A 23,590-nucleotide genomic window follows, 5' to 3' on the forward strand; every position below is an offset into this window, starting at 1 on the left:
GATGTGTGAATTGGTGCTGCCTGGCTGTTAATTCACGCGTCCGTTCTTTTTAGCATTTCGCTGCACGGCTACAGTCTGCGTATCCACGTTTGTGTTTGTGCAGGTACGAGACAGCGCGAGCGAGTGAGAGAAAGACAGGCAGAGCATGTCTGTGTTTGCACTCGTAAGTCAGCCCACTCAGCTCACTGCAGTATGACACGGAGACTCAGTCATCCACGAGCTGTACAGTACATACAGTGCTCTCCAGGATGACTGCCACAGCTACGCCAAAACGCCTGTGTTTATGCATGGCAGGAGTAATTAACTGAGGTATTCTGTATTTGGTAGCCTATTTCAAGTTTAAAACCCAGATATGCCTTTACCCACGCACAGGACATAAGCAATATTGTTATTTGATGAGCCAATCTGGATCATAATCTCTTTTGTAACATGTGTGCGGCCTTAGGCAGATTTTTGCTTTGTGTGTCTCCAGATACAGCTCAGAAAAGCTGCCAACCTTAAGTTGTTTGTATATTTGTTTTGATTGTCCGCGTTTTTTTCAGTGGTTATGAAATTACCGATGAAAACTCTCCTCACCCACAGTTTTCTACCTCCCACTCTGCTCTTATCTTTTAACTATGAAAAAAGCTGTCAAGAGGCAGGCAGCAGTTGCAAGGACGGAGTAGGCGGTCTCAGCTGCAGCAAGCCCTCAACTGCTTGAAGCCCTTTTTGTATTCCAGATGCGTTCGTGGTCTGTCCGCGTACCTTCAAGATCTTCTTTCTCAAAGTTAGTTCCCTGTTGGCTTCGCGTTCCTCCTCGGTCCACCACGGCCTCATCATCACTCCTCTGTTGGACGCGCACAAACACATTTTCAACATTACAACATTATAAACATTATTCAGCTTTATCAACAACTCATCTGGAAGTGGAAGTCTTTCAGTACACTAATGTATCCTGAACATAGCATGAGATAGTGTTTGTTGACTTGGTGTTGCCTCACAGTCGAGGGCATTATGAACAAACACATTAACCAACCTCATAGCGCAGTTGCCACGGTTACTAATTGCACATCTCATCTTGAAGAGGAAGAATATCATCTTAGTCCAAACAGAAAGCTTTTCATTATGGGAACAATACATTACCAACCTACAGTTGTGGTCAAGGTGTTTCCTTTGCAGTGACCTCATAGGACGCGAGCTAAAAAGGTGAATCACTGCTTGACTTTATTTACAAAAAGTTAATCAAAGTACACTGTATTCATCTTAAATGGCCTTTTTTTATTTTTCAATTTAATTTATCCATTTTCTTCTGCCGCCCACTTATCAAGTTCCAGCAACACGTTACACTTGTTAAATAGAGGAGAGTGCTAAAACAATTCACCAGGCTTCATTTCAAAACAAATGAAACTGTTTTATAACTGTCAACGATGATGTTATGGAGGCTTTCTAGAAAGTATTACCCATGTTTTTTTAACAGGCCATTCAAATATAGAGGAGGAAAAAAACAGGCATTTGTCCGATTTTGTCAGACAACAAGAGAGAATATTGATTAACCTCTAAAATGTCATTAAAGGAGACATATTATGCACATTTTCCTCATTTTATAGGTTCATAATTTTATTTTAAGTTAATACTGGAATAGGTTTCCATGACTTAATGCTCAAAAAACACCTTAGTTTCCTCTTACGGTCTTGTGCTGCAGAATTGTATTTACCCTTTGTCTGATTTGCCCTGTTTTAGCTCCTGTCTCTTTAAGGTCCCCCTAACTCAATACCCAGTCTCCCCTGATTGGTCAGCTCACACACTCCCGAGCCAGCGCCACTAATGTAAACAAAGCCAAATTTTGGCCACATCACAAATGATGCAAATGTGTGGCATGGTAAGGTAGTGTGATGTTACAAAGTCATGGAACTAAAGGTGGGACTACTGACGAGGCGTTCAGATGCAGTAATTTAAAACACTTGAGGTCAGAAAAAAAACAAAAAAAAAAGCTTAATAGGTCTCCTTTAAGTCTGTTTGACAGGCACACCTGTTCAAAATGAGACAAAAGTTAATTAGCGGTTACATGACAAACAGTCTGACAGTTCAAAGAGGAATTGCAGTCATTACCATGGTTATAACAGGAGAGGGCCTAGAGAGCACATGGATCTACTTGATCAGTGTCAGAACACTGATGGAACCAGCATTCTTCTGGTGTGAATGTCAGCCTGCTTATGTAATACTCGTGAAAGAAAATGAGTAGGTGGCAAGCGGGAAAACCAGCAGAAATTATTATTTGCAGGGATGAGGAACACAACTTTTCAAAATGACACCGAAGAGTTCTGAATCTGGAAGAAGCGCATAATCACAACTCGGCATGAACATTCTCCGCTTCAACCAATAAAAACATGGGAAAGGCGTCATAACCCATGTGGAGAGGTACATAAAGGGCCTGTGGTTGGGTCGGGTGAGGCTACTGGTCACCACTATACTTCTTCAGGCTATACGGGAACATAAAGAACAGCCCTCTCACTGATCCTGAAATTAATGCTGGTGCAGAGAGCAAAAATAGAAAACTATGAGGCAAATACAGCAAAATATACAAAAAAAATACCCTTTGCGAACATACAAGTAGGAACATAAGCTGATGTTAAAAAGTACCTCTGACATGCAGAATGTTCCTTTTGGATTATAATTATTGATGTTTTAAAGGCACAATACACAATTTCTATTCTCTAATGCAAAATTAAAGATGTTAGAGTAGAGCAGGTCAAAACTTTGCCACCTTGGAATAAAGTATCACTAAGGTTGGTCTGGCAAAGGTATTTCCGATCAACCACCCCAGCTCTTCTAAAGTGCAAAGCCACTTCACTTCTCTTATATTTTCTCTTGAAACAAACAAAGTCCCAACAAACATGGCTATGTAATATTTTGCCTTAAGCAGCTTAAAGGGCTGATTTGAGCAAAAAGTCCATTTAAATTTGGGTGGTGTAATTCATTTTATTGTCAATAAAATATAGATAAATGGAGGACTAAATATCCACAACCAATGGCCAGTGACTTCAATGAACACCAAAAACCATGTTCTGATGGATGAAAAATAAAGATGTGAGTCCCATTCTTATATATTGAGCACGAGTGGGAAAGCGTTGGCATGTGATTAAATGTTGCCAAGGATTTGCTTCGGCTTTTTGCTTTTCTGCTGAGAGTTCAATAAGGAGATTGATACATCAGTCTTTTGTCTGCTCTGTAAGCCTCAACCAGGAGACACTTAGCTTAGCATAAAGCCTGGAAATGGCCAGCTGGGCTCTGACCAAAGGCAAGAAAATTGCATGTAAATCATTACAAAAGTCGAAGTAAAAAAATAAATGTTTTTAAATCCTCAAAATGGCAAGACCAGCACGTTAAGTTCTGTTCAGTCAAAAGCTGTCATTTTTACACTTATCTTACTGACATCACTGATAACTTTGTAGCCCTAATGTTCGCATGTTAACATGCTGTAGCAAGCAAACAGGATTTCATTGACTTATGTTGTGGTGCACAGAAGAGTTGGACACATGCAACTGTGATGCATTATATTGGTGGTGCTTGATTAAAAGGATCACCCCGGACTGAGGTTTGATCCTCTTTAGACCACAACTGTCACGAGAATCCAATCATTGTCTTGACTTTCTCTCTAGATCGAACTGTTGGACTGACAGACTTTATGACACCACTGCCGAGCAACACAGATACTGTGATTACAACCAGACAATATCCTTTATGTGTTACATTTAAAGCACCAACATGACAAAAAATAATGCATTCATAATGTAAGAAGGGAAAAGACACTGTTCTTACACTAAACAGCTGATTTCTTCCAATAATTTCTGAACAATCTGTTAAATGCGTGACTCATTAACACTGCCAATATTTAGACATGATTACTTATCTGAGCTGAGCACCAAGCTGGTGTTGATTAGTGCATCAGTGGTTTGGACTTAAGAGTAAAACTCATTTGGCACTGTTATTTAGTGTAAATCGAAGCAGCAACAGCTGGGACGGAGGAAGCAAAACAAACATACAACTGCCGCTATTACTGGAGAGAGTCATCATGGATCAATCCTGTCTCCTGGAAATTGCAAACAGATTCAAAGCATGGGCATTTTTATCCTGAAAGCTTGCTGAATATCAGCTTTTCCCTGAGCCTTCTTCACCCCCAGACACCATTTGACCATCGAGGCATTATAATAATGAAGGGCACTGCTGTTCACAGCTGCAGTACCACATGGGCTGGCCAGGCCACAGGGCTGATGTTGATAATCTGTCTACAAATATACAGGGCAGGGATCAACATCCCCGCTCAGATTAAACTGCCAGTATTTGTTACTAACACACCTGCCACATAAACCCATATTAAATCTGCCCTGTGCTGACAAACAATGCTTGTTTTGTAATAACCATGTCAGGGTTCACTTTTTCATAACTTTTCACACAGCCAGCTCAGCAGAAGTCAGTCATATTTAATTTCTGTGACACAAATCCCATTTAATGGTCTTTTCTCTCAGAATCAACCAAAACTTTGTGTGAATTTCGGTCCAGTATGCACAAGCCAGGTACGGAAAGGGGGCCAGTGCAGGATGGCAGCATCCTTATCTGGGATATTTTTGTACATTGAGAGGAAGTGAGCATGCCTCACTGTTGAATTAGCCATCCTACACTGGTATGTACAGTGTAAAGATGGTCCAACTGATAATGCCACGTTGGTGTTGTTGCAACGCCATGTACTCATCGGATGGCCACTTCAAACTTTACACCTTTGAAGTTTTGCGACTGCATTTGCACAGTGGTGACATTATCACGGTGACCACATCTGTCCACGGATATATTAACATCTGGCAAAGTAGTCAAACCCACCTCTCTGGTAGATCCCAATTAATGTCTCTGGGACCACGTTTGCCATGATGACACACACAATATACAACACACAAACTCAAAATACCAGCCAACACTGTTGAGGCAAGTGATAATTATGATCTTGTAGGAATAACACCAATACAGCGACATCAGACTGTGCTAGCGATGCATAGTTTTGATTGTATTACTAGAGTTAATTTAATTTAGAGCACTTGGAACAAAAAAAGTCAAAACAAATAAAGCCTGCTGAAGCATACTGCAGAATTTTGGGGGTATTTACAGTAAGGTAGCACAATCTATGCAATAAGGAAGCATCTTTCTTCTTCTTTTAGGCCTCATTAAGTTTTGGTTGTTGCTACACAGGTAACGAATAAATAAGTGATACTTAAAATAGTAATTTATTTTTCAAAAGTAAATTCAGTATGGAGAAATTGACCATAAATAGGCTATATGTTCTAAATATACAGTACAGTGTCCAGCACCTTAAAGCTGGGGTTGGTTGGTGCTTTCCTCCAGAGCCACTCCTCTGAAACAGGGAGACGCGTTAGCAGCTAGTTCGCTACATTCAACAAGCCCAATTAGCTTTATGAAGTCTAACAGATACATACATAACAACTCTGTTAAATGCCACAACGATGTAAACACAAACACAAATGTACAGACTGAACAGGCAACCCAACGCAACAGTGACTCCTTACTGCAGTAGGTGTGTGCTTTATGCTAACAAGTTAGCCGAGGTAGCTGCTGAACAACAGACTCAGCAGCTATGCACTGTGAGCGCAGCACATCGTTGTCATACCTCCATCTTCCTCATGTCTCACTCACGGGTAAGAAATCATGTAATACCATCATAATGAATGTGGAAAAATAAACACAGCTCACTGCTGTCAAGCTAGCATTGGAAATGTTGGCCGCACCTTCTCTGCCACTCTTGTGCCACTAACTCCCTAATAGCATTAGCAACATATCCGTAGCCTTGGGGAGGACTCCAGTCATACACAATGAGTGCAGAGAGCGAAGGGCAGAGTGCAGGCAGGTAGGCAGGTACATACTGTTCAAAAAGATCAGTTGTATGGGATTATTAAAGGCCTGCAACAGCCACAGTTAATGGGTTTATTTTCCTTTTATTTGTCAGAGCATTTTATTATTGGTCAGTGTCAGGATGTTAAGGCATTACTACAATTGTAACACAATCTATCCCAAGGTAGGACCTCAAATACTTTCCTGTCATATATCCATAACAAGAGCATCACTTAAACCTTCCGAAAACATAAGTCCACCTCAAGGTTCTGTGTGAAACCATATGAACAGACTCATACACAGAGCTATTTGCTGGGTTTGCTGTTTAAAGGGGTTGGTCTGACAAAGAGATACTAGGATGTGTTGTTAACACATACCCAGAGCAGATCTGCTCACCAGCAAGCTCATATTAAGGGACTGGCAAACCACACAGCTGACGTGATATCGCAGGATGTGGCACATATTTGGATCTGATCCCTACAGATGGCTGTGGCAAATTTGGAACCATCAGTGGCAGCAATATCATTAACGGCACAGGCTTTCATGTGGCACCGTAATCCTTAAATGTTTCTGCTATAAACTTCAACATCCTGCAAGAGGACACATTAGTAATACATCTATTTTTTTTCATAGATGCTATTTAAGGTGTTTTTGCAGCTTAAAGTCTCTTAATGTCTGTATCTATCCCCAAGCTGCAAGAAGGGTCAGTTGTGGTCAGCAGGGAAAAGCTGGGGCTTACACTCATTTCAGATGGGTCCCCATCTCCAAAATATCCTTTGAAACACACATGTCCTCAATTAACCACATGGCTTTTTTTCTCAATCAAACTGGAACTTCACATCAACAAACCGATGAGTACATTTGCCATGCCGTCAAAATGGTGACGCTGTCCTACCTGATATTTGAAGCGCCAAGGAGCCTCCAAGTTTTCAGAATGCATGAGCTTTCCCTCAGTGTCCCCTGCTATCCGATCAGTTTTCAACAGAGCGCAACGCAGTCTAAAATCTGAGCTCTGCGATGCATAAACTCCCGCTGCCCCACTCACACCATGCCTGGTAGCCGCTGATGCCCTTCTGTTGTGTCAGACAACTGTAATTTGTGATTGAGCATCTATCGGCAGAGCCCCTCGTCTCTCATCGTGAGATTATGGCCGTGACATCATCGCCGCTGCCCAGCAGCATCTCATTAAAGCCAAAGCTTCCTTTATACTGTGCATCCTCTCTTTACTCTCTGTTTGGTTGTTAAGTAATGCTGGGGTTAAGCTAATCACGTCACATCAAGTCAGCTTGGTCACTTCAAGACTCGACTTCTCCTTGCTATGCTGGGTTTTAATTGTATTTGTGAGCTCATAGTGATAGAAGCCAGGAAATCAGGGGGAATGTAACTCACCAAACTTCTACGCCCAACTGATGAGCCAAAGGAAGAATTGACCTGAAAAATAAAACAAAATCATGGCTTTGATTTAAAAATAAAAGGGTTTTTACACACACACACACACATATACACATATATATATATATATATATATATATATATATATATATATATATATATATATATATATATATATATATATATATATATATAATATAATATGATATAATATAATATAATATTATATTATATATATATAGTATAATATATATATAATATAATATAATATAATATGTTGTTGCAAGTCAGACAGCTGCGCCTGGGCAAAGCCCATAGTGACATAGTGGTCAAACCCTGTAATTACAACATCACAAAATGAATGTTATAACCTTACACTGTGAAAGAAGCAGCCAAAAAACAAAGGACAGATTTTTTGAACATCCCGACTCATGCCAAATGATTCCTTTCACTATCTGAATTTGATCAATTTGGACCGATCCCATTTGGAAAAATCTGTATAATTAAATTGTTTTATCCCGGAGGGCTAAACCTAAACATCAGACAGTTGAGTCTCTTGTGTGCACACGCTATGGCCCCTACAAGTGGGAATTTCCAGGTAATTTTACACCTTGGCCTCAACCTTCTTCGGCTTCGTGTCTTATTGAGAAGCTTGCATGAATGAATGGGGCCTCGCCACTGACATGGTATCCAGTATCCAACATGTCGTTGCCAGTGCCGATGTTTTTGATCCATTTTTGATGTTCCACAAGGGTTCAGAGTGGAAGGTCAAGGTTTTAGCGCGGCAACTCTTACTGGACCTATGGAAAATTAACGGATCCATCTTCATTACTAGTTGTTAGCTTTTTTTACAATCAGGTGTGCAACTACACGTTCTGACCTACTGTTAAAATACAAAAATTAGAAGTTATCGGTATCTGTTATGTGTATCAGCTGAAAAAATCCAAATAATGAATCTGTCACATATACAATACAAACCCACACAGTGTTATTGTTTCAGTGTTCTCTGTAATCTAGAGAGGAATAAGCCACTCACAACGATTTCACATTCAGACATGTGTTTCTCCAGATCACACAAAGATTACCATGGACATGTTATTTTTACATCCTGAAACGTTCGGTGACTTTTAAAGTCAGCTTCCAACCTGACATTTCGAAACCGCAGCCGCGGGGCTCTCAGAATACTAAAAGCCTTAAGAACTAAAGGCTAAAGCTAAATGGAAAAATCTGTTTTGATGTAAACAGAAAATGGATAATGGCAAAAATCCCCTCTAAAATGGTCAGCAAAGGCCAGCGGGGACGGGCCCACGTGCCTCTGAGAACATCCCCCTCGGGAACCTCACTTCCCTTGACGTCAGTAGGATTTACCCTTTTTCTCCCAAAATACCCAGAGAGGCATCGCCCCGCCATACATGTGCTGCATCAACCTTAATCTATGTCACAGTTCATCACAGCGCACAAACATGACACAGGGTCACTTCTGCCTGAATTTACTGTATTAATAGACATCTGGCTCAACGGGGATTTGACAAATGTAAAATGATGAAGCACAAAGTAATGGGACATTGTGTAATTATTCCAATGGCATAGACGTTAATGTGAAACATCATCAGGCTAAAACATAAAGAGGACCAGCCAAAGCCTCGTGGTGCATATGTGAGATGTCTGCACAGAGGATACTTAAAGGTGCACTGTGTAGTTTTGGAGAAGAAATTTTAATCAGACGAGAAAGATCTTCATATTAATTCCTAAACTAACTAAATAACAAATTTGTTTGGGGTTTTTTTTGTTTTTTTTTTTCATAACCAAATAAACAAACTGACCTTAAAGGCCAACGCGTACTGATTTACTTTGCTTATATGTGGCGGACCCTGCCACCTTTCTAGATCCAAACAGTGTTCCAGGGACCATAATATCCCCTGAGCACATTTGGTTTAATCATTAGTGGAAAAACAAATGAGTGAGTTTGCATCATTACCTCATTTGTATAGAAAATATTTCAACACCGAGTTTGAATTTCTTCTCCAAAACTACACAGTGCCTGTTTGAACACAGCACCCACCCCAGCTAAAGTCTGGCAAAAGATGCAGAAGTATCCACTTCCTACAGACGGATAAAGCAGTAGACTCCCTCCTCCAGGCTGATGAGACTCCTGAACTCATCCTCAACTCTCGCTGCCTCGTAAAGGAGCTACAGTTTGCGTCTTGTCGCACAACCCTGTGCTGCTGAACGCCGATTAAATGAACCCTTTCAGTTCAGGAAGCAACTTTCACACCATGCTGCAGAAGACTGAGTCACACAGAAAACCAAATGTCCATCAGTGATGTAATATCATACCGCCATGCTGTCAGGGAGTCATTTTCTCACAGCTCCACAGGTGCTTTGTGGAGAGACATTAACACTTTGCTGCATCCACCACCTGAGCGAACTGCTGCGTTTTTAAAAGCATTAAACCATTAGCATTTAACCATTAGTTTTCTGTCTCAACATATGCACGAGTCACGCGTCAGTAAGCACATGCCCCCAGAGACCAGCGCTCCTTACCGTCGGCAGCAGCGGCTCTACCTGAGCACCTTGGTCCGCGGTGTCCATGTTCCTCCTCTCGGCGCCGATGTGGGAGCTGCAGCAGAGACCCTCCGCTGTGTGGAATCCCGGCAGGTGTAGCGGTGACAGAGCGACCACACACCGGTCACATGTCCAACACCGTGGTGCTGATTTGTTGCTCTCTCCTCCCGTCGTTCTTAAAAAAAAGAAAAAAACAAACAAACAAAAAAAACCAAGCGCCTCTCTCTCTCTCTCTCTCTCTCTCTCTCTCTCTCTCTCTCTCTCTCTCTCTGACGCGTCACTCTGAAAATGTTTAATCTTTGAGAGGTGAGGAGACTCTGATCTAATCAACAAATGATCTGGGAGCTTATATAATCATCTCATTGTGGTTTCTTTTTTTATTAGATTCTGACTCAGCGGGCTCAAGCTGACTCATGCGGACTGTTTGGTTTTTATTTTAGCAGAAAATGCTGCTGCAGCCTCTCTCCTCTGCAGCCTGGCCAGTGTTTCCCCACTTGTACCTACAGTGGGCATCACGCTCTAAACTGTCAGGTAAGACTTGGGTTAGTGTGCTTACATTAAACAAACAAACAAACAAACAAACAAACAAACAAAAAAACATCTCGTCACTCAGTAAGTTTTCCTGATTTTCGAGTGATTCTGTCCCCCAAAAATCAGACTTGACTCTGAGACAGCTGCTTTTCTGCATCCTCTGAGCAGAACTTTAACAGAACTTTAACAGAACTTAAAGTGGAAAGTTTCACAGATGTTTTGCTGCTGGATCAACCTCAAATTCTTTGTTAGAATAAGAAGAAGAAAATGAGAAAAATACATTTTTGTTATGTTATTGTTTGGGGTTTTGGAGCATTGAAAGCAAGCATGATGTACATAAATACCCTTCTCCACATAGGCGGAAATAATTGGGGGTGGGGGGGGGGGGGGTAAAACAAATGAAATTAAAGATTAAAGATGCACAAATGTGCTTTTTAAGATTTAGAAGAGTGCAATTCCCACCCTTTGGCTTGCAATGGTTCAATCCACCTCTCCAAATACAATAAAACTTACTGGCTTAGCGACTAGCTGACATTTGCTTGCCAGCCCCATTAATGTCAACCAGTGATGCAGCTGCAGGGAGTGTTGTTGGCAGAGTTACAGCGCTACATTGACATTGAACACTGAACATGCTGACATGCTTGTTATTTATCTGTTTTCCTCTAAGTATATTTTATATTTTTGTGTTCATATTTTTGTGTGAAGGGAAACTTGCAAATTAAGAATTTCGTTGCCTGGTGCAAACTATGTGTACACTGTAACAAATTGCTGTATATTAGCAGTGGATTTACAACAGTATCCTACTGTATTTTACAATAATTGTAAAATACTGTTAAACATTCATCCCTCACATGTAAATTATCACTAAACTCAGTCAGTTAACAATTATAGTAGATAACTGTAATTTAACAGCATAAAACAGAATTAAAATGAATTGCTGTAAATTTACGGTGGATTACAACAGTATCTTACAGTATTTTTTTTTAAAAAGTGTAAATACTGTTAAAGTGTAATAGATACTGTTAAATATTCATACTTACATGTAAATTAACAGTTAATACTCAGTTAACAATAAGAAACAGTAATTTAACAGCATAAAAGTGTATTTTCTGTCAAGCAATGGGGACATGTCACTATCCATCAGCATCTTACTGATGATTGCAGGTAAAGTAATGTCATGCTTATCTCGCGAAACTGTGTCCAGTGTTGTTTTGTCTGCATGATTATTGAACTGTTGACATTTCAGATGTTTCATTAGGTCTTTTTCATTAGTTCAGGTTGCTAAATAGGGCTAAGTGAAGCAAGCCCTGTAGCAAGCTTGAGCTCAATTAGCCGTAAGTGTTGCTGAACAGTTTATTGCTCTGGCCCATTTCTCTCCCTTCACTTTTATGTTTCTTTCTGTCCCTCATTAGTCTCTCATATTTTTAAATTTTACCAAAGACGTTGTATTGCTAATTTTATTTATTTATCTATTGGCACTCATCATCGGTGACTGAGGAGACCAGCCAAACGCTGCTGTCAAGTACTCACTGTTCGCTCTTTCTGCCCCTCTTTAAAATTACCATAACCCAGTTATCCTACTGTTGTGTACCGTAATCCAAAAACTGATATTATACTGTTACATAAATTACAGTTGATGCGCTGTAAAATAACCACAACACCCACTGGTTATTCTACAGTCATATACTGTAATCCAAAAAATGGTAATGTACTGTTAAAATAAATTACGGTAGATGCACTGTAAATTACCATAACCCAGTTATCCTACCATTCTGTACTGTAATCCAAAAAACGGTATTATACTGTTAAAATAAATTATGGTCGATGCGCTGTAAAATAACCAGCACACCCACTGTTATTCTACAGTCATATACTGTAATCAAAATGAAATTGTGAAATTCTTTACAGTGATATGACAATAAAACATCTCGAATCTTGAATCTTAATTTTGGTGTCTCCCTCAGAAATAGTTCTTCAGATTCTTTCATGTAGTTGTCCCCCCCAAAGAATTTAACAGATATTCACCCTTGTTTTTGGATGATGTGGGTCTTCCTCTTCTTCTTCTTCATAAAAACATCGCAACAGTGACCTGATGATATGATAAAGTGCCCTTTCAGTGCACAGAACAAAGTGAACAAAGTTTTTTGCCCCTGCCCCTCAAACATCCTCAGTCCACCACTGCTCAAAACCACGTTTCTGCTGTCAAGGTTTCTCTCTTTCCACCAACACAGCTACACACAGCTTTCACATGAACATCTCTTACAGAGCATAATATTAACACCGTAGTGATACATTTCAGACACCGCTATCAAAATACCATTCATATGCATATTTTTCTGGTTCATGAGGCCATTTTACATATTTAAATGAAAGATCGAAACGATTGGATTTGTCTCCGTTTTATCTGTAACACTTTTCTTTAGCCAAAGACAGGTTGCAATTTTGTGATACATATGAAGACTGTTGCCATATTGTGCGTTATACAATCCTGCGAATGTATCATGTAAATATTGACATTGACAGCCACTCACATCATAATGGGTTAACTCATCACCCAGCTTCCCTGAGTCAGTCTGTAAACTTTGTAGTTGACGCTGCAGCCTTAAACTGAAGTACAGGTCCACCTGGGTGCAGGACATGTTTACACTCTTATGTAGATTTTGTGGAGGCCTAATAGTTTTGACTTTATCTGTCAGGGAGGGTGTTTTCACTGTGCTCATCCAAGCTCATGGGCTGCAGCTGAAGCCCTTGCTGGCACTGCAGTTGTGAGGTTTTTTTTTTTCATCAGCAGGGACTTCCTCCCACAGATGTAATGGCAGTCAAGCATCGCCATCTGGTGTCAATCCATGCAGCAGATGAATCCAGAGGCAAAGAGTTAACTGAGTCATAAAAAGAAGATCCTTTATTTTAGTAACAATGAAGTAAAAAAAAAAAAATCTTCTGATTCCTTATTGCTGCTCCTGGACTGCACTGACCTCCTGAGAGCCACATAATGAAAAGCTGCTTGATTACAGGACCTGCATTCATGTATCGCCATCTGCTGTTTATCCCTGGGAAATCACACACACACACACACACACACACATGCACGTTAAATGCCACACGTCTCGCTGACAGCTGTGAGCATCTCCTTCACACTGAAATCCCAATTAAGTGCACACTGAGCTGATTATGTTTCTCTTTTGATTATATTTTTATCTTCATTAATTTGATATCAGTGTTCAATAACGTTTCAAATAACGCAATTAAAAGTGCGATGATTAAGGTAGAGTGACCAATCACCAATTAACTAATCAATCTCCAATTAATTGTAGTAAAAATAATAATAATAATAACTATGACTGTACTCTTTTATAACAAAAGTGTTGGTGGATTCTCTGTTCTGGCCCACATTTTTCTCATCGGGCAGGACTTTTCTTCTCGTGTGTCACTTCCTTTGGCAGCCGAACAGAAAACTTGTCAACTTCACAGTTTTTTGTAATTTTTTTTTTCAGTGTAACATGACAAAAAAAATTTAATTAATTTTAAAAATTTTAAAAATTAAAAATTTAAAAAAAAAAACATTTTCGCCCTCTCAGATTGGCAAACATAGTCGCTCTAACCAAATGCTGTTGTGACAATCCTGATTGTTTAGTCACATCGAAATTCTAAATGGTAGATTCACTTAGACAGGTTAACAAAGCACCTGGATCACAGTATTACACCTACATGTGCATGTATTTTGTGCCCTCATAAATGTGACTTTTAAAAAACAAAAAAAAATTGATGTATTTTTAACCCCATTTGTTTATTTATTTATTTCCCATTCTGGACCAATCAGCAGATCTCCGTTTAATTTAAAGGTGCTATTTCTAAGAAATGTTGATTTCTGAGCCTTATTTCCATCTCGTTAAATAATGACGCTCTGGATTTTCCCAAAAACCATCAAATAATGACGCTTTGGGATGTGGGACGTGTAGGCAGCAATCCCAAAGCATCAGTGGTTGACAAGATGGGAGTGAGGCTCAAAAATAGCACTTTTAAAATAAACGGAGATCTGCTGATTGGTCCGGAATATTAGATAAATAAATAAACAAATAGGGTTGAAAAATAAATAAATAAAAATACAAAAAAAAAAGTTGACCTTCGTTATTAATTGATCACAGAAACATTATAATATTCCTCATTCTTGGTTCATCCTGTGCGGAGCAGTGTCCTGATTCAGGACTGAAACTCACTGAAAAGACGCTGCACGTGATGCGTTCAGGAAAAAAACAGGCAAATCACCTTTTCATCCGGTTTCACATATTTTTAATGCTCATAATTTAGGGAGGGGGGGGGGCCTCTGTGAAGCTTTCACGATGTGCGAGCAGCTCGATTAGCAAATGTCAGCTGACTCCATATCTACTGTTGCTCGATGTTAGCGGACCCGAAGGAGGCATGAAGTCAACAGCCTTCGCGACAGTTGTGGAAAATCCGACCCTGAGTCCCGCACGGGAAGTCCAGCAGCGTTAAACACCTGGAACAAATCGTCCACCGGCACCTGACGTCTCATTGTTCACGCCACGTTCCACATGACCGATAAAGAAGTCATTAATACATAGAAATTGCTGTAGAGCCCCTTTAAGACGGTGAAATGATTATATAAAATAAATCTGACTTGTCCTCATGATAACATAATTTATTACGTTCCAATCACATCACAGCAGATACAGAGATTTTTTTTTCCACAACAGCATAGCATACAGGCTATGGAAAATAAGCAGCTCGAATAAAATCAAGGAGTAAAAGAAATAAAAACAGACTCTAAGTCTACATTACCGACATGTATAACTTATTCAACCACAGGGATCATGGATGTAGCGGGTGATCATAAACTTTTGGGTCGCCTACAGCTTTGATAAAGTACAAAATACATATGATTAATTTTTTTTTTGTTCATTCATTTGTTTTGTTCCGCTGACAGAGGATTATTGTGCCAGTATATGCTACACAAGAAACATTTTTTTTTTCATGTACAGGTTCTCCATATCTTTCTTTACTAACAGCTTCAGGCTACTGAACAGAAGAGGCTTCGCTTTCTTTCTTTCTTTCTTTCTTTCTTTCTTTCTTTCTTTCTTTCTTTCCTTCTTCTTTTTTTCTTCTTTTTTTAAAACACTACTTATGAATTCATCTATTTTGTGTACATTCAGCCACTATCACCGATATTATGTACATTATGTTCATAATTACAGTGTTGTTGTTTTTTTGTTTGTTTGCTTGTTTGTCTTTACTGAACAGTGAGGAAACAAGGACAGGACAGACAGAGAGGAGGTGGAAGAATTTACATTTTTTGGCCATTAAGTGTGGAGGTGACAGTCCTTATCAATTTGTTTTTTTTTAAATGGATTAACCTGTAGGTAGATAGATAGATAGATAGATAGATAGATAGATAGATAGATAGATAGATAGATAGATAGATAGATAGATAGATAGATAGATAGATAGATAGATAGATCTGTCTTTGTTTTAACTGTGAGGATAGAAACTGTAGTAACCAATGTCCTTTGTGCAGTTTTTCTCGCACTCTCTGGGTGTCAGCAGCTCAGACTTTAGCGGGGACACAGTCTCTGACACCGGCGTGGCGGAGGGGGAGATCCGTCTCCTCTTGGCCTGTTCAAAGATCCCAGAGTCGCTCGAGTCGATGGACTTAATGGAGGACGGCGTCTCTATCCAGTTCGACTCTGAGGTCATGTCTTTGGGTTTGGCCTCCTCCGAGCCGCCGATCGGTGACCTCTCCGTCGGGATGGAGTCCCCCTCCTCGGCCAGGTAGTTGGTGCCCGCTCTGCCCGCGATAGAGTTAGTGGGCCAGCAGGAAAAGACCGAGCTGGACTTGCTGTTTACGCCGCAGTACTGCGGCGGCGTGCGTCCTCCCCAGCCCGACGGGTCTGCGTAATAGCCAAGAGGCCGATTGGAGCAGCCTGCAGTCGGCAGGGGAAGAGCCTTCACTCCGGCCGCTGCGTAGGACAGCAAGGTGGCCGCGTTACCGGCGAAATCAGCGGCGTCGTATGCCGAGGCAGCAAAGTCCAGTCGGTTGTTGGCAGGGGTGACAAACCATCGCTGCGGGGGGGTGGCAACAGTGGGCTCCTCGGTTTGCTGCGGGGATAGCAAGCTGTTGCCGAGTGGGACGCTGCGCTCCGTGCCAGGACCAGTCCCCATGCCAGGGTGAAAGCGAGATTTGGCATAAGTGCTGACAAATTGGTCCTGCAGGAAAGAGCTAGGCATGGCATATCTCGCACCCGGCACGATCTGTGAACGCGGAGAGTCACCCGGCGATGGAGTTAGGCGGTCGATGTCGCAGCCTGTGTAGACACTGAAAAGATGGAGAGAAAAACAGAGAAACAATTCAGCTTCTTCGTAACCGCGCGCTATACGGCCGGGGCAGTAAAGATGGAGGATGGAGGACGTCTCATGAGGAGGAGGAGGAGGAGGAGGAGGGGGCCAAAGAAGTTTCAGCATCTATGACGTTAAGTCCGAGCTTTGCGTGAGCTTTTCACCGAAACAGGCCTCAAACAAAGAAAAAGAAACACACCGCAGGCTTCACGGTGAACTACAATAAGATTGCTTTACTCGCTTGAATTTTTACGCATCGATATTTAAAAAAAAAAAAAAATGTACCCGCCATATGCACTTATTACGAGCCTGAACTCAGACGAGAGATGGATATTTCCACGAAGACACTGTGTTGGACGCTGATGTTTGTTTCCTGTCCAGTATTTACATGACATGTCTGGTAGTTAAATTGAAAAAAAAAAGAAGAAGAAGAAAAGAAATCCCTCGCTCCTCTTTCAGTCAATCAAAAATATTTTATTTTTAATTTAGTTTTTTTTTTTTTTTTTTTTTAAGGCTCATGTTCGATTAATTCCCGACATCTGGTGACCTTTGATCATCCAACAGAAGTGCATTTAAGCTTTTTTTTAATATAAATATTGTTAACTAACATGTTTATTTCAAATTACAGCGTCGTGCAATAAAAAAAAGACAAAATCACAATCGAATAAAATAAGAAGGAGGAAGATCTTACGTGTCGTAGTTGTCCCGAAATCCTTTAGCGAACGGATTGTGGTCGATTTTCAATTGCGTGATCTGTGGAGAGATAACGATGATTAGAGTTCAAAACAAAGGCAGAGTGTGTGTGAGTGCGTGTGTGTGTGTGTGTGTGTGTGTGTGTGTGTGTGTGTGTGTGTGTGTGTGTGTGTGTGTGTGTGTGTGTGAATCAGCGCACCGTCTCAAAAATAGTATTCCTCGTTTTAATCACCGAGATTTATTTATTTATTTATTTATTGTTGTTGTTTGTTTCTTTGTGCCAGTGAAGATGGAGAATTTCCCACTCAGCGTCTGGCGAGATTTTCAACCTTTTTTTTCTTCTTCTTTCTTAAATCTCATTAAAAAACCGCATTTCTCGACTTTTTAGAATAAATAAGTAAAATGAAAAAAAAAAAAAAATTCTAAATGTAGAAAAATATCGTCTTCGGTTCCAATGGTGATAATCTGAAGTGGCTGGTGAGGAGGCTCGTGTTGGGGAGGATGTGGTGTCAGGTGTGAGCGGCGCTCGTACGTCGGTATTCTGGTAGGCTGTGACGGCGATGAATTGCGTCTCGGTGAAGGTGAAAGTCTGGACTCTCCCTGGTTGGCTGGTGTCCTCTGTCCCGTCCTCGTTCACTTCCACCACATGGAGCCTGGGCTGGTACTTGTGGAGGGACTGGAGAACCACCATCTGGAGATTCAATTAAAAAAAATTAAGAAGAAAAAAAAATTAAAGAAAAAACAAAATGAGGACTGCGCGTCAGAAAACTCAGCTTCAAAACTTTGAAATGGGGCGATTAAAAAAAAAGCTGAAAATAAACACTTTAAGTTATTATTTTTTAAAATCTTTATTTTACTCTAAAACACTGCACATGAAAAACAACAAATAAAGGGAAATTCACTGCATTTGCCCAACTGCGATCACTGAAATAATCTGCATAATAAATATTTCTGAATGAAGCATTAACTGGATGCGATGGTTCATTACCTGCCCCGTGTTGTTGGAGGCACCCTTGTTGTTTGTGAGCTTTAGCTTCCCAAAAGATATCTCCTGACGCATCCAGTGCGCACCGGTGTTCGGTGAGTCCGGGTGCATATACACCCTGTTCCCTGAGGAAGAATGCGCACAGAATAAAACACGTTCTAGCTGCACGGTTCCTTATGTAAAATAAATAAGCTGCCAGGACTTAAAAAAAAAGAAAAAAGGAATTAGAACCGAATAAAAAAAAAGAAAAGAAAAAGAAAGAAAGAAACAGCAATATATGTAGCAACAACTATGTGATAATACCTGTTACATTTGTGTCTGCTTTCCCACATGGCACCCACTTGCCTCCTTGAAACCGCCAGTGATTTGGATCGGCGAGTATTACGTCCACGAATATATTGTAGTGAGCGGTTGGGTCGAGGCCAGAAATGTTGAAGCTTAAAAATGGGAACATTCGTCTGTTGGGGGAAAAAAAAAAAAAAAAAGAATTAAATACAAAAAAAAAGAGAGAGAAAAAGGAAAAGGGAAGACAGATTTTAAGTAAATCGCCTCCCATTAAACCAGAAAACGGCACAAAACAAAAAATCTGTTTTGTCTGCGAAGTCCGTTATCCTTATATATATTTATATATATATGTACATTTATAAATTTGGTGATACAGTGATTCGATGTTACTTTGGACACACACGCGCACACAAAATACATAAATAAATAAATAAATAAATAAAATAAATCATCGACTCTTGCTGCAGGTGTGTGCCGGAGGAAGACGCTCTTACTCACCGCCCTTGCTTTGTGATGATCATCTCCGTCTGGTGCCTGTGAAACTTCAGCCACAGGGCCCTGTTGCACAAATACACCTGCGCCTTCCCCGGCACCAGTCCTGCCTGCGCGGTGGAGAACTGGTAAAAAGCCCCTCCTTGGTACGTGTGTCCATACTGTTGCGCGTAAGGGTAGCCCGCCGCCGGGTAGCCTTGTGGAGAAGTGTTGGTCAGAAGGCTGTTGTAAGCTCCATTCGTTATGACCGGGTGATGGGCCATGTATCGGCTGGGACTCCCGATGGAGAAAGCCGGGTGCGCTGGTCCATGCTGGCTCGGGTAGGGGAACATGGCACTGGGAGCTGCTGAGACTGACTGCGGCTGGGCGGATGGAGAAAAGATGCACCTTTCTCCTGCAGATCCATCGAAATTATGACGGATGTCAGAGACTCCGTGAAGATCAGGAGAGAGTTTGCCCCTCTGGACGTCCCCTGATGCGTCCTTGGAGTCGGGAAAATTGTCTGCCTCTGACTGATTCGTCATCTCCCTGGAGTTTTTTTTCAGAGGTGAACTTCTCTCCAGGTTGTCACTCGCACATATAATAGGATGGTCCTGCAACGAAAGCTCAGATCCATCGGAGCTCGCAAAGCCACTGCCCACATTCATAAATTTCTTGGAGAGATCACTCGCGGGCGAGATGCAATTCTCGACCTGCATAGCTCGATAGGAAGCCACTATTAGCTCAACATATATCACAGGCTTTTGCGCACGCCTTTTTTTTTCCCAATCTGAAAACGCCTCGTTATGATCCTTGAGGTACTCGAAGGCGTCAAATTAGCCAATTGACACCGCCGTGCAATCAGGAAGGATTTTCTCTCCATCACTCTGCCTGCCTCTGCTAATGAAACGAGTCCTGCCATTGGTTAACTCGAGGCTGTAATTTAATTAGACAGATCTTAATTAGGACAATCTGTGGCGCGCTGTGAGCAAAGTGATTTGTTTGTAGTGTGACACGGGCCTATATTTGATTAAAACATACGGACTCCGACTCCTTTCACTCCGATTTATATCAGCAAGGACACGCGCAAAATAATGATAAAGAAGTTTAAAGCTTTTTTGTTGTTGTTGTTGTTGTTTTTCCCCCCTCCGGCTGTCGGCCGGCTAGCTGCTGTTATTTACCTATTTATCCGCGTTATTTACCTATTTATGCGCCATGAGTGCCAAAGTATGTCTGCCCGAAAGGACCCAAGATATATTATTCACACGCCAAAAATGACAGTCCATGACAGGCAGCGGATCTGATGCCTTAAAATGTTTGTGATATAGCGTGAAATCATGGCGTCCCACTGAAGATGTGTTTATGAGTCCCGGCGCTGGTTAATATTTCATGGCCTAAAGTTATGAGCCGGGCGGACTGATAACAGAGCTGCTGTGGAAGAGTGCACCCGGCGGAAAGTGGAAGGAGGGATGTCACACGGTCATATATATGTTCCGGGACCGTCTCCCTGTGTTATTTTTCTTCTCTTTTTTTTTCTTTTTTTTTTTTCTTTTTAAAGGAGCACTGTGCAGTTTTACAGAATCTTAATATTTTCAGTGTTAATGAGATAATAATACAGACTCGGAAATGTTTATTTTTGTCCTCAACTGAAAAAAACGAGCTGTTCTCAGAGGAAAATAAGGCCCCAGGAACACTGTTGGAAGCTAGAGAGGTGGCAGGGTCCGCCACCAATGAACAAAGTAAAACAGCATGAGGTTGTGTTGTCCTTTAAGGTCAGTTTGTTTATTCAGCCATGAAGGCAAAGAGAGTTTGATTATTTAGATTGTTTAGGCATGAAAAAATATTTTTCTTTGTCAAAACTTCATTGAAGACCTTTAATAATAATAATAATAATAATAATAATAAAAAGTTTTGCCTTTTAACAAAGTCTCTACAAGAGTTGGTAGCTCATTCAGACTCGCTGTGAGTCTTCTGAGAAAGCAAAGAACTTCTCACCACACTACATTTTTTTAAAAAAAAGAGCACATTTAATGTCAGCGGGCCTCGGAGATGATTGACGACAGGGACAAAGATACGCATTTGTCGTCAGAATAGAGAAAGGTGAAGTAGGACCGTCACCGCCTAATTAAATATCTCCCAATCTGGGTGTAATAACAGGGCGATGATAAAGCATTAGCAGAAGAAAAAGGCCACAAGCTGAGGTGCAGTTTAAACATCTTACTATTACCAAGGTAACGCAAGGTGCCTTTCCTGCCATACAGTCCATCCTCGTAAGAAGACCTTTGTAGTTCCACGGGCTTTACCTCAACAGTAATGTGATACAGTGCAACTGTTGTGAGGTCTGAAGAGGTGTTGATTCTGCAGCATAATTTAAAAGAAATAAAGTCTGGATTATTTTATTCTATGAAGTGTTCATAGATAAATGACAGAAAGTCCTTTCAAAATAAAGCAGTCAAGTGTAACATCACCATCATCAACATCATACAAGCTTTAGAAACAGCTCATTTTAGCCTCCCTGAACAACTTTCAGTGTAGTGTGACTGCATTGTTATTAGCCAGCGAGTGTGTACAGTCGGAACCAGGCGAGGTGGCAACGAGGCCGATCCAGGCCTATATCTCTCGCTGGTGGGTACATGCGCGAGTTTGAGTCTCTAATGAAACAGCCATGAGTCTCTGAAGCTAACAAGAGGGGTCATTATAGTAAGGCTATAGGGTCCAGCAATCTATTCCTGTGAAACATGCAAGCACAGGCTTGTCTGTGCCCGAACAGAGGAGGCCAATCTCTGCTCTCCTCATTACAGGATTATGGTTCACTTCCATCACTGATCTTTAATAAGCAAAATGAGCTTGTTGTTTTGTTGTCAGTGGGTGTTTTTTTTTTTCCCCCTTCTTCTTCCCTCCCCGAACAAACCAATTGTTGAACACCCGTGCAGCAACTCAGTGTGTTTCTCCCCCAGGTGCTCCGGTCGTCTATATATCAGACTAAGTCCTCTCTCTCTATTGGCTCAGATAGCTAGTGGACATAACCTAAGAGGAGGAGGAGGAGGAGGAGGAGGAGGAGGAGGGGGAGGAGGAGGGGGAGGGGGGGGTGATTTGTTATGCCAGTGGCCAGCTTCGTCCCTCGGGGAGACAGCAGAGTGCGGGTTAGGATCTCTGCCACCAGCCGTCTTGTACAAACCCCCCACTGACCAGCTGAGCTTAATGTACCAGGTCCCGGTGAACTGAAGAGTAGTTTATGCTGTGATTTTGGGTTCATTCTGTAGTTTTGGAGAAGAAATTCTAAGATATTCCCCGACTGATTTTCTTTTCCATTTTACATCTGAACAAACTAAATAAACAAACTCTCTTTGTTTTTGTTTTTTAATGACCGAATAAACAAACTGACCTTAAAGGACAAACACAGCCTCATACTGTTTTCACTTTGTTTTATATTTTTGGCGGACCCTACCACCTTTCCAGCTTCGAACTTTCATTTTCCTCCGACAACAGCTCGTTTATTCAGTGATGGGGGGAAAAAAAAATATGTTTCCAAGTTTGTATTATTACCTTATTAACATTCTGAATCTGCAAAATCCGCTTTTAAATTTCTTCTCCAAAACTACGTAATGCCCCTTTAACTACCAACTGCTGCTTCTACAGTTTGTCAGTGCAACAGGATCAGAAACATCTTTCAATAATCCGCGATTTTTTAAAATATAGGTATATATAATCATATAATTATAACAATTCATAAGAATCACTTCTGCTTAGCAATGCTCAGTTAAGCATAAAACAACGTGTCGGGTTATTTTTTTTTTTCATCATCATTCTCGAACACCGCTTTTTTTTTTTTTATTGTTGTGCCAAAGAAATCTGCTTGCCACCTGGGTCTAATCTAATCAATGTGAATGACAAGGAGAGAAAAAGCCTGAAAGTGAGCACCAGCTTAGGGACTTTACCTAATGCCCAGCACTGTCACTTCAATGATATGATCACAGCACACAAAATGACAACAAAATTATAGCCAGCAAGGATATGGGGACATAGTGTGCTACTCCAGTCAGGTGAAATTGCTTTCTCCGACTATGAAATGGCTTGTCTCTTGTCGGATGGGTAAACATTTCCTTGTCAGGCCAGTAATAAGGAATGAGGCACACTGGGCTGAACTAAGAGGATAGAGCCAAGGTTATTTGGGATTCATGACAGGTAGTGGCTTATATTACAGCGGCACTAAAAATTTCATGGGAATGCATTTAAGATGGCCTTTAAGTTATTTATATGTTGTTTGCCAGACGTCACATCGCAATTTCCATCAATAAATCAAAGTGAAGGATTTCTTTTTCTCTCCCTCCCGGCTCTGATTAAACAAATAAACAAAGAAGAAAGAAAGAAGAGGAGGAAGAAGACGGAGAGGAGGAAACCTGTGTTTACCTTGAGATGTTAATTAACTAGCATGACTAATCT

The 23,590-nt window shown here is 40.9% G+C and overlaps 2 protein-coding genes across 4 annotated transcripts in view; both read right to left on the reverse strand.

Moving 5' to 3' along the window:
- slc4a10b (solute carrier family 4 member 10b) overlaps nucleotides 1–10,007 on the reverse strand; it is a 29,633-nt gene extending 19,626 nt beyond the window's left edge. Inside the window, exons 1-3 of one of the 3 annotated variants that reach the window (XM_037110313.1) lie at nucleotides 9,811–10,007; nucleotides 7,264–7,305; nucleotides 745–826 (exon numbers count right to left, since the gene is read on the reverse strand). In XM_037110313.1, coding sequence (XP_036966208.1) covers nucleotides 745–826; nucleotides 7,264–7,305; nucleotides 9,811–9,858 — 172 coding nt within the window. In that variant the 5' untranslated portion in view covers nucleotides 9,859–10,007. Of the gene's footprint in view, nucleotides 1–744; nucleotides 827–6,769; nucleotides 6,902–7,263; nucleotides 7,306–9,810 lie in introns of those variants that run through there. The other 2 variants (XM_037110314.1, XM_037110315.1) reach the window with 2 other exon arrangements.
- A 4,994-nt stretch (nucleotides 10,008–15,001) lies between these two features.
- Nucleotides 15,002–20,725, reverse strand: tbr1b (T-box brain transcription factor 1b). Its single transcript, XM_037108645.1, has 6 exons — nucleotides 19,175–20,725; nucleotides 18,695–18,849; nucleotides 18,395–18,516; nucleotides 17,939–18,097; nucleotides 17,405–17,466; nucleotides 15,002–16,693 (listed from the first exon to the last, which is right to left on the reverse strand). The coding sequence occupies exons 1-6, from the start codon at nucleotides 19,864–19,866 to the stop codon at nucleotides 15,850–15,852; spliced, it is 2,034 nt and encodes a 677-aa protein (XP_036964540.1). The 5' UTR covers nucleotides 19,867–20,725; the 3' UTR covers nucleotides 15,002–15,849.
- Nucleotides 20,726–23,590: the final 2,865 nt, after the last annotated feature.

This window comes from Acanthopagrus latus, chromosome 9 (assembly GCF_904848185.1).
Source record: "Acanthopagrus latus isolate v.2019 chromosome 9, fAcaLat1.1, whole genome shotgun sequence".
NCBI lineage: Eukaryota > Metazoa > Chordata > Actinopteri > Spariformes > Sparidae > Acanthopagrus > Acanthopagrus latus.

Excerpts from the sequence above, each read along its gene's own strand:
- tbr1b (XM_037108645.1), bottom strand. The coding sequence starts at position 19,866 with ATGCAGGTCGAGAATTGCATCTCGCCCGCGAGTGATCTCTCCAAGAAA. Across the intron at positions 18,850-19,174 it reads ATCATCACAAAGCAAGGGCG|ACGAATGTTCCCATTTTTAA; the intron begins GTGAGTAAGAGC and ends TTCCCCCAACAG. Across the intron at positions 17,467-17,938 it reads CAGCCTACCAGAATACCGAC|ATCACGCAATTGAAAATCGA; the intron begins GTACGAGCGCCG and ends ATCTCTCCACAG.